Source organism: Sinocyclocheilus grahami, unplaced genomic scaffold (assembly GCF_001515645.1).
Source record: "Sinocyclocheilus grahami isolate Dianchi unplaced genomic scaffold, SAMN03320097.WGS_v1.1 scaffold273.1, whole genome shotgun sequence".
NCBI classification, from domain to species: domain Eukaryota; kingdom Metazoa; phylum Chordata; class Actinopteri; order Cypriniformes; family Cyprinidae; genus Sinocyclocheilus; species Sinocyclocheilus grahami.
This window is the reverse complement of record NW_015505452.1, coordinates 148,048-159,731: the sequence shown is the minus strand read 5'-3', so window position 1 is coordinate 159,731 and position 11,684 is coordinate 148,048. Positions and strand designations below refer to the sequence as shown.

At 35.4% G+C, this 11,684-nt stretch overlaps 1 protein-coding gene across 1 annotated transcript in view; it reads left to right on the top strand.

The window, feature by feature from the left end:
• The first annotated feature begins 3,930 nt into the window (after positions 1 to 3,930).
• LOC107599860 (plastin-1-like) overlaps positions 3,931 to 11,684 on the top strand; it is a 30,118-nt gene continuing 22,364 nt past the window's right edge. Inside the window, exons 1-8 of the mRNA XM_016291567.1 lie at positions 3,931 to 4,011; positions 5,100 to 5,207; positions 5,472 to 5,632; positions 5,749 to 5,878; positions 6,291 to 6,423; positions 6,531 to 6,612; positions 9,720 to 9,885; positions 10,058 to 10,200. Of these exons, the coding sequence (XP_016147053.1) occupies positions 5,138 to 5,207; positions 5,472 to 5,632; positions 5,749 to 5,878; positions 6,291 to 6,423; positions 6,531 to 6,612; positions 9,720 to 9,885; positions 10,058 to 10,200 (885 nt within the window). The 5' untranslated portion in view covers positions 3,931 to 4,011; positions 5,100 to 5,137. The remainder of the gene's footprint in view (positions 4,012 to 5,099; positions 5,208 to 5,471; positions 5,633 to 5,748; positions 5,879 to 6,290; positions 6,424 to 6,530; positions 6,613 to 9,719; positions 9,886 to 10,057; positions 10,201 to 11,684) is intronic.

Genomic DNA, 11,684 nt, shown 5'->3' with positions numbered 1-11,684 from the left:
ATATATATATATATATATATATATATATATATATATATATATATATATATATATATATATATACATACAATTATTATATAATATTAATATCAATCTGTGTATGGAATGCGACCTAATGTTTTTAATGAAAGTTTTTAGACTGTATTTATCACTAGGGTCCCTGGGCTGGTCTTGGTGGTGTTTCCTGCATTTCTAAAAGTTGAAAACCGAGTATTAAAACACAATATTTGGGATTAAAATCATTGGAAGCAAAATTTTGTTGCATAACTCAAGAACAATGACATAGTGATAGTTAATGCACGACAAAAACGCAACCACAATTCTTTGTAAAAAAAACAAAACAAAACAAAAAACCTACAATTCTTTGTAGTTAGCGCCACCTGCTGTTTGTTTCTCTCGTTGTTCCCTCCATTTTTTGCATACTACATATTATGGGATCTTTCAGATTTATAAAATCAGGTTGGTATAGCAAAGGTGCTGTTATTCCCTCTCTCACATGTTTTTGTGAAGGGAGATTAGGTTAATACCGCAGACAGGCCGTTGCAGCAGCGCATTAGGGGAGATACTGTGTGAAGCAAGTCATTGCTTCAACCCACTCAAAAAAAAAAAAAGTGGCATTGTGTGGAAACATTGTTGCACAGAAGGGTTGAACACTAGGTGATGCAGGCTTGTTTCCCTCTCTTTATTTCTCTGTTATTCTCTTTAATACATCCCTCATGGTGCTGTCCTCACCAGTAGTTGGCATTCATTCAGCATGATCAGTGTGTGCTCTTTATGCGATTTCCAGATACCTCTGTGTATTTTCAGTTATCTAGACCTGCATTAGAAGAAAACCATGGCACTAATTACAAGAGGACTCCACAGGGTATTTTTCTGGATCAAGAGACCAAATAGCACAATTACACAAGAGATCATGGCAGTTTTATTTATTTATTTATTTATTACCTTATTTATTTATTTGCTTATTTATTTGTTTGGTTATTTATTTATTTATTTACTTATTTATTATTTGTTTGGTTGGTTATTTATTTATTTATTTGCTTATTTAGTGTTTGTTTGGTTGGTTATTTATTTATTTATTTGCTTATTTAGTGTTTGTTTGGTTGGTTATTTATTTATTTATTTGCTTATTTAGTGTTTGTTTGGTTGGTTATTTATTTATTTATTTGCTTATTTAGTGTTTGTTTGGTTGGTTATTTATTTATTTATTTATTTTATTTTGACTGATGTTTCATGTAATGGTGTTTTTTTTTCTGCAGTCACTGAACTCTGTGTGGCTAAAAAACATTTTCAATTCCTTTCCATACATGTATCACAGGAATGTAATCTGATATGATTATATTAGCTCCCAATATAAAACAAACAAACAACCATATGAGGATGTTACTCTGTAAATAATAATTGCACATTAATAATTGCATATTAATAATTGCATATGAATAATAACATATTATTATTATTGTTATTGTTGTTGTTGTTGTTGTTTTAACCTAGTATCCCATTATTATTGTTGTTTTAACCTAGCATCCCCTTGTCATTTAACACAAACATAAAATAAATTGTTTATGCAAATAATATAACAGCAGTTAAAGATTGTTATTATTATTATTATTATTATTATAAAATAAAATACAAGAATAAAATGAGACTGTTTTGCAAATGATTGTTGATACTACTACGACTACTACTACTAATAATAATAACAATAACAACAAATATTTATGTACATACATACCTGTATATATTTTACATTTTTTAATTATTATTATTATTATATGTTTTTTCTTATAACTATAGTTGATAAACACTCTGTTTTACATTTTTTAATTATTATTATTATTATATGTTTTTTCTTATAACTATAGTTGATAAACACTCTCAGTTTTACATTTTTTAATTATTATTATTATTATTATTATTATTATATGTTTTTTCTTATAACTATAGTTGATAAACACTCTCAGTTTTACATTTTTTAATTATTATTATTATTATTATTATTATTATATGTTTTTTCTTATAACTATAGTTGATAAACACTCTCAGTTTTACATTTTTTAATTATTATTATTATTATTATTATTATTATATGTTTTTTCTTATAACTATAGTTGATAAACACTCTCAGTTTGTCTCGCCCTAATTAAGCAGCTCTATTAAACACAAATATAAAATGTAAAATGAAACTAGTTTAAGCAGTGGTTGTTTCCATTGGACTCTTAGCTCACTCGCTCATATTTTGTTGGTATCAACAGAGGCATTACTGGCTCTGTAATGGATCATACATAACATGCATAACCTCACTGTCCACTGAAGTAACATTTTATTAAACTAAAGGAATTATTGGTGCCATCTTTAACCCACGGCCCGCAGCAACGGCCTTGGAAATGTGGTAACTGATCCTCTTCTCAGAGCAATCAATAATGCAGGTGGCAACCCAAAGGCTGATGAGTCTCTTAAAGGAGGGAGCGCAGTGTTGGGTATCAGTGAAACATTCTTGGGCCCTGAAACTGCTGCTTCTTTATCTGTTCATTCATCCAAAATATTTTTTAAAAGACCTTTTTTAACTAAGGAGAGTAGAATCTGCATTGCTTCTTTATTATGGACTGTTCAAAGCTCTTTTAGTGCCTGTGAACTGCTGCCTGGATCTCTTAAAAAACAAAAAAACAAGAAGCGAGGAGCTTTGTAAGTGGTAAGTTATATAATGTGTGTTTCTTTAAGAGTTTGTTTCACAGACTCAGCTTGCATGTAGTACAGTGAATTACAAGTGTATGACAATCCATGATGACTTTTTATTCTCCTGGAAAGATTCTTTTGGTTGTTGTTTTCTAAAATTACATTAGCTTTCTATCTATTTTCGGTGCTAATGTGTATGATTTATTGTACGGTTTACATCATCTATGTTTACTTATGAAGTCATTAACCGCATAACAATGTTACACTAAAGAATGTTTTCATTCTAATGATACACATTTTTGTGATTTTTTTTTTTTTTTTCAAATTTCAAAGTGGTCAAAGTCCAATTCATTTATTATTGCAGATTATGAGTGTGGCACCACTTTGTTTTCACTTTTAAGTTTATGACAACAATTTTATTTTATTTTTTCATATTTTATTTTTATTATTATGTATTTATTTGTTCGTTTTTTTGCACAGGTGCGATATTTTGCAGCCTCTTTTTAAAATCTACATTTTAACTATTTGTAGTGTACTTTTGTAACGGTTCAGTCATGAAATGAGGTTTTACTTTTTACTTTTTTAGTCATGAAATTAGGTTTCTTTACATCCGCACCATGTGCTAGTACTGTATTGTTTAGGGTCATGCTTAAAACATGAAGGTCTGCTGTCAAACATCTGTCAGCTGAGGTTTCTTGTTCGGTCTCCAGTGAGTTCAACAGCGCCAGAGACACACTAAAGTGGTAGGATATTATTTTCCAGCTCATTCTTCTTATGGGTGATTCCTTCCTTTCCATCATCAGGTCAACTGATAAGGTCTGATTACAAGGCAGGAGGCGAGATCTCCTGTACTTTCATTCTGCGAACTGTATCTAGTCACTCTAGTTATATTACCAATTAAATAGCTCTTTCCCCATAAATCAAAGAAGCCTTCCAGGTTTAAGGGTGTGTTTGTGTGGGAGTAGCTATTACGCAGTGAGCGTCAAGCTAGTTAACAAAACCAGTGAAATGTGAAGCCGTTTTGTTAGGTCACAAAATTATTGACAAGTGTCAAGTGAATGAGCCGTGGTATAAAGTATACTCACGTGTCACTGTCACAGCTAGAGTAAGTACAAATACCAAATGTCAAGACAGCTTCAGCTGACACAGCATTCAGTTGGGCGTTAAACGTTAACTCCAGATCTGTGTTAGTTCGAAGCCATCGCCTTTAATAGACATTACGGGCCAAAGGTCTCTTTCCTTACCTAACACATCTTCACGAGCTCCACGTACGCTCTGGGAGAGGACAGGCGACGCTGTCAAGGTCTCGAATTGGAATATTAGCATCTTTTCCAGGTTAATCTCAAATTCAGTCTTGAGACGTTTAGGAGAAAGGTATCGTTTTCATATAATGTAATGGCAGCATCCATGAAGCTTTGATTTAATTCACTGTCTTGTCGCATCGAAATAGGCTGATTTTGCTGATGTTTTGTGTTCATCAGCTTTCGTTTTTGCAGTGTGCTGTTTATTCACTAATATGTGATTGATGACTTGTATCTGGGGATCTGACATGAAATACACGGGACATGGGATGTTGACACGTCATGTGGTGTGACTTCATAGCGTTTTGCTAATTCTCTTGTTTTGTGTCTTGCAGCTTTTATGGTCTCATATTATTTGTACAGTGCTTTTTAAAAAAATGCATTTATTACACCTTAGCACCATTTAAAACGAGCAAGGTAAAGGCAAATGGTGATTAAATATGCTAAAACCGGAACTTTTAATGCTGATTAAAATCAAATTATACATTATAACATTCAAAATTTTGGGGTCAGTAACATTTATTTTATATACATTTTGAATGTTTTATTATTAATACTTAGACTACTTAATTTGATTAAAAGTGAAAGTAAAAAAGTTACAAAAGATTATTTATTTCAAATAAATTCTGAACTGTGTTCAACAAAGAATCCTGGTTTTCACAAAAAAATAAATAATAGTATCTGTTTTTAACTGATAATATTAACAAATGTTTCTTGAGCAGAAAATTAGCATATTAGAATGATTTCTGAAGGATCATGTGACATTGGAGTCTGGAGCAATGGCTGCTGAATATTCAGCTTTGCATCACAGGAATAAATTACATTTTAAAATATATTAAAATAGAAAACAGTTGTTTTAAATAATAATAATATTTCTGTTTTTACTGTATTTTCAAAAGTTTTGTGTGCATAAGAAACTTCTCTCAAAAGCATTAAAAAAGTCGTACCAAACCCACACTTTTGGATGGTAAGCACACGTCAACTGCTCATCTGGAACTGCATTTCGTGAAGTGTTTTTACCAGTTGTGTCCACCATGGATTTGCTTATCATAGAGATACAGCGGTGGGCAAACAGTGTACTGTATATAGCACACAAACTCTCTGTGTGGACTTTTTTGGCAGGACTTTTGCATGGTGAGAACTGCTGCAGGGAGAACAGCATGGAGAACAAAGTGACACAGATCTCCCGAGAAGATCTGGAGGACCTGAGAGAGGCTTTCAACAAAATCGGTCAGTTAAATTCAGTCTGAATCTCACTGTAGTTTTAGTGAACTCTGCATTGGAACGTGTTGGAATCATCTGACTTGGTGCTTGTCAAACATTACCAAAACTGCAATAACTGACTACACAAATGTCAGTTTTTACGGCTGAGCATTGTCTCACGCAATTCTACACACATAATTTATCGTTTCTATGGAATACTGAAGTATTATGTCGAACGTTTGCTGCAAGAATGGAAAACTGTCAATGCAAACTGCCGTTCTTTCATTGCAGATATTGATAACAGTGGCTATGTAAGCGATTTTGAACTTCAAGAGCTCTTTCGAGAGGCCAGCTTTAACATTCCGGGATACAAGGTACGGGAGATTGTGGAGAAGTTCATGGCAGGTGACACCAACAAAGACGAGAAGATCAGTTTTGAAGAATTTGTTGCGGTAAGCCTGACTATGAGTTTTTGTCTTATCTTAAAATGTTGATGAGCTGGTCAAAGTGCCTGATCTGCTGATTGTTTCACGCACTTTGAAAGCTGAGATCCTGCTTAATTCTTCAGATATACCAAGAGATGAGAAGCAAAGAGGTGAGAGAAACGTTCCGCAAGTGCATCTCCAGGCGGGATGGGATTCGTTCGTTTGGAGGAACATCAAAGATCTCGAGTGAAGGAACTCAGCATTCTTACTCAGGTGGTGGCGTTTACATCCTCTAGGAAGTCAATATGAAACAATAATGTGCTTTAGTTATGTTCTTAATGCAGAGAAATGGTTTGTCTTCATTCATCGAAATATAATAACCAGCTTCGCCTCATTTTTGCCCACCTCCATTCTGCAATGTAATGCCCCACTTTCACCATCCAATGAATTCCTGCCGGATAAAATCAAGTCCAGCTCTACATATTTTCATATTGAATATTCTGTTTCACTTGGACATGCATAAAAATAGCTAGAAATGAGCAGTTTCTGCTATACTTGAGCACTGCTTCAGAAAAAGTCAAAACCTATCTGAACCATTCGAAATGAGATTTGTCAATGAATGACCCTTGACACATGTGGACCAAATGTCATTTTGCGAATGTTTTGTTTTTGAATCCATTTTCAGATGAAGAAAAAGTGGCCTTTGTGAACTGGATCAATAAGACCTTGGCAGATGATCCTGACTGCAAGCATCTGATCCCGATGGACCCGGAGACCGACAGCTTATTCAAATCTGTGAAAGATGGAATATTGCTGTGGTAATATAAGATGAACTGTGTAATGTTTGTTATGCTGTTAAATGCACAGAGGTATTACTGATAAATAAGAGTTTATGTTTAACAACATCTTGGCTGTCTCTTTACAGCAAAATGATCAACCTCTCGCAGTCAGACACCATTGATGAGCGGGTCATCAACACGAAGAAATGCACTTCATTTACAATGACTGTAAGCACTCTCACATTTGAAACCCAAAAAACAGTGACATCAAAAAGTAAATATTTGAAAATCTACTAAATGGATCAATCTCACACATGCACATGTTTTCATGGGGACATTCTGTAGATGTAATAATAAACCCTTCCCCCTAAACCTACCCCTCACAGGAAACGTTCTGCATTTAGATAAAAAAAAAAAATAAAAAAAAACTTAATTCTGTATGATTTATACGCTTGTTTCTTCATGGGGACCAAAAAAATTTCCCCACAAGGATAAGAATTTTGTATATTGCCATCTTTGCGGGGACATTTTGTCCCAATACTGTAAGGTAAACCTGAACCACACACACACACAAACTTATCTAGGTCATATTTTACCCCCAAAAAGAAAAAAAGAAAAAGAAAAATATTGCACATCAAAATGTGTAAAGAACAGTTTTTGTTTGTTTGTTTTGCTTTAGCAATTAATGCAACAATGCACTTTTAATTCTCATTAATCAGAATGAATCATTAAACCGTGATTAATCAACAAAAATTAAATGGACCACAACAAATACTTACTTATACATTTATATATATATGTATATATATACAGTGGGTACGGAAAGTATTCAGACCCCCTTAAATTTTTCACTCTTTGTTATATTGCAGCCATTTGCTAAAATCATTTAAGTTAATTTTTTTCCTCATTAATGTACACACAGCACCCCATATTGACAGAAAAACACAGAATTGTTGACATTTTTGCAGATGTATTAAAAAAGAAAAACTGAAATATCACATGGTCCTAAGTATTCAGACCCTTTGCTCAGTATATAGTAGAAGCTCCCTTTTGATCTAATACAGCCATGAATCTTTTTGGGAAAGATGCAACAAGTTATTCACACCTGGATTTGGGGATCCTCTGCCATTCCTCCAAGTTGCAGATCCTCTGACATCACGGAGCTGGTGGATGTTAGACCTTGCGCTCCTCCACCTTCCGTTTGAGGATGCCCATGTTTGGCCAATCCATCACCTTTACCCTCAGCTTATTTAGCAAGGCAGTAAAGACACACCTGTCTTTGTACTCCTCACCTGGTTGCCACCACACACTCTTGACACCATCTGAACCAAATAAGTTCATATTGGTCTCATCAGACCACAGGACATGGTTCCAGTAATCCATGTTCTTAGTTTGCTTGTCTTCAGCAAACTGTTTGCCGGCTTTCTTGTGCATCATCTTTATAAGAGGCTTCCTTCTGGGATGATAGCCATGCAGACCAATTTGATGCAGTGTGCGGCGTATGGTCTGAGCACTGACAGGCTGACCCCCCACCCCTTCAACCTCTGCAGCAATGCTGGCAGCACTCATACGTCTATTTCCCAAACACAACCTCTGGATATGACGCTGAGCACGTGCACTCAACTTCTTTGGTCGACCATACTGTAGGCAAGACACACTTTTCTTTGTACTCCTCACCTAGTTGCCGCCACACACGCTTGACACTATCTGAACCAAATAAGTTTATCTTGGTCTCATCAGACCACAGGACATGGTTCCAGTAATCCATGTTCTTAGTTTGCTTGTCTTCAGCAAACTGTTTGCCGGCTTTCTTGTGCATCATCTTTATAAGAGGCTTCCTTCTGGGATGATAGCCATGCAGACCAATTTGATGCAGTGTGCGGCGTATGGTCTGAGCACTGACAGGCTGACCCCCCACCCCTTCAACCTCTGCAGCAATGCTGGCAGCACTCATACGTCTATTTCCCAAACACAACCTCTGGATATAACGCTGAGCACGTGCACTCAACTTCTTTGGTCGACCACGACAAGGCCTGTTCTGAGTGGAACCTGTCCTGTTAAACCGCTGTATGGTCTTGGCCACCGTGCTGCAGCTCAGTTTCAGGGTCTTGGCAAACTTCTTATAGCCTGCGCTATCTTTATGTAGAGCAACAATTCTTTTTTTCAGATCCTCAGAGAGTTCTTTGCCATGAGGTGCCATGTTGAACTTCCAGTGACCAGTATGAGAGAGTGAGAGCGATAACACCAAATTTAACACACCTGCTCCCCATTCACACCTGAGACCTTGTAACACTAATTAGTCACATGACACTGGGGAGAGAAAATGGCTAATTGGGCCCAATTTGGACATTTTCACTTACGGGTGTACTCACTTTTGTGGCCAGCGGTTTAGACATTAATGGCTGTGTGTTGAGTTATTTTGAGGGGACAGCAAATTTACACTGTTATACAAGCTGTACACTCATTACTTTACATTGTAGCAAAGTGTCACTTCTTCAGTGTTGTCACATGAAAAGTTATAATAAAATATTTACAAAAATGTGAGGGGTGTACTCACTTCTGTATATCACTGTGAGATACTGTATATTTTTTATATTTATTATTTTATTTGTGGGTGAAATATAACCGAGACATGTTCTAGTTTTTTTAAGATAACCTCAATGTACTTTATGTATCTTTTATATTGCTGGGTGCTAATAAATTATCTTTAGACCCAATAACACTTATTTCTGGGTGAAATATAACCTAGACATGTTCTTAACTTGTTTTTAAAGATAACCTCAATGTGCTTTATCTATCTTCTATATTGCTGTGTGCTATTAAATTATCTTTAAGACCTGTTAACACTGAGCATGAAAGTTGTATAGATATCGCTATATTGCTATATATATATATATATATAAATGTGTGTGTGTGTGTGTGTCACATCACTAAAAAATATATTCTTAATAATATATATAATTTTCTTATCCTGTACACATTTTTTAATTAAAAATGTTGAAATATATTTCATAACTTTTTTTAAATTATATTTGGGTGACATATAACCTAACACATTCTGGACAAGTTTTTTGAGATACTTCCTAATGCACTTTCTGTATGTTTATCATCTTTAAGACCCGTTCACACTGAAAATGACAGCTATATAGATAACACTATCTATATATAGCATCCATAACATCACACGATAATGTTCTGTTTATTATAAGCGTGTGCTGCAGTTTAGTCATCTGTCGTTTTAATGCTCTAGCTTTTTAAAGTCAGGTGGATTCTGATTGGCTGTCAGTGTTAATTAGCTGTAAAAAAAATTCTAACAATTCTGTTGTTTTCTACAGGAGAATTTGGTGTTGGCTCTCAACTCTGCGTCAGCTATTGGCTGCACGGTGGTCAACATCGATGCTCAGGACATGAAAGCAGGAACCCCTCACCTCGTGCTTGGCCTCCTCTGGCAAATCATAAAAATCGGCCTCTTTGCTGACATTGAGATCTCACGCAATGAAGGTCATTACTCTGCTGCAATAGCCTAAATTCAGATTTTTATAATCATGGTGCTGTCCCAATGGGGTGCTGATTGCTGCCATAAATAAATAAAAGCATGCATGTACGTGCGTGACTGATTTACGCCTATTAAGAGGTTTGAGTAACACGTGTCTGTGTATTTATGCCTCTGTAGCTCTAATTGCTTTGCTGGGTGAGTCAGAGGAGCTGGACCACCTGATGTCAATGTCCCCTGAGGACATTTTGCTGCGATGGGTCAACTATCACCTCAAAGCTGCTGGCTGGGAACCAATCAGAAACTTCAGTGATGATATTAAGGTAGTTTATAAGCTTTATAACAGAAGTCATAATTATCTGTTGCTACTGAAAATTGACATCACCCCATTAGAACTAGGCTTTGGGCTAAAGTTTATCACACACACACACACACACACACACACACACTTATATATATATAAGTTTGGGGTCAGCAAGAACTTTTTTTAATGAAGTAATACTTTCATTCAACAAAGATGCATGAAATGAATTGAAAGTTAAATTAATAAATGTCTTTACTCTTTGTCTACTTTCTATTTGTCAATAAATACTCAAAAATATGGAGCAGCACGACTTTTTTCAGCATTGATAATAATAAGAAATATTTCCTGAGCAGCAAATCAGCCTATTAGAATGATTTCTGAAGGATCATGTGACACTGAAGACTGGAGTAATGATGCTGAAAACACAGGAATCAATTACATGTTCAAATATATAAAAGTAGAAAACAGATATTTAAAATTGGAATGATATTTCACAATATTATGTTTTTACTGTATTTTTGCTCAAATAAATGCAGCCTTGGTGAGCAGAAGAGACCCCAAACTTTTGAACGGTAGTGAATATCCTAAATACATAAATTACAAATAGCATAGATAAAGGTAATATATTTTCAAAATTTAAAACATATTTAGCGTAAACCTTCAGATGCAAAAATATATTACAAAATGCACTTCAGGGGTTAAGAAAAATACATTTAGTGTAAATGCAAAATTTATTTTTTTTTTATTATGGACAACATAAATATATTTAGATTTAAAGGGGTCATATGACGCGATTTCAATTTTTTCCTTTCTCTTTGAAGTGTTACAAGCTCTTGGTGCATAAAGAAGATCTGTAAAGTTGCAAAGCCACATGTGGTTGCCGCAAGCCCCCAGCCGTTCCTCACTCTAGCCACCGGCCTCCCCTCACTCAAGCCCAACGTGTGTGACGCTGTGTGTTTCGTTGTGAAAGCGAAACTACTTTGTTTGGTCTTCCAAAAGAGGACACAACTAGAAATCAGTGGTTAAGTTGTATTTACAACACTGTTCCAGAACAGTTTAAACCCAAATATTCAGATGTGTGCAGCACATTTTATGGAGGACTGTTTCCTGATCCTGGTAGAGTAGACTACAATGCCGGCTGTTCTGACTCACAGACTTTAAGTAAGTTTTTTATATTAAAGGATTTGCCACTGACGATTCAAACGCGAGTTTTGAGCAGTGTAGAGTAGTGCTTGTTGTTTGTCATTTCTCTGATCACAAATGCAGACATGGTTTTATGTTTACGCGGCGCAATGCAACGCGTAAAAAGACAGTATATGTCATTATAATCCATAATTATGTCCCCACTGGATGCAACAAATGCCTCGTTTATAATGGGTTTTAATGTTTTTGAATCGTCGCTCCGGCCGGACAGGGCATCACAGTATGATAAGGGGTGTAACATTTCCGTCACACACTTGAGGTATTCGGCCAATCACAACGCACTGGATAGCTGGCCAATCA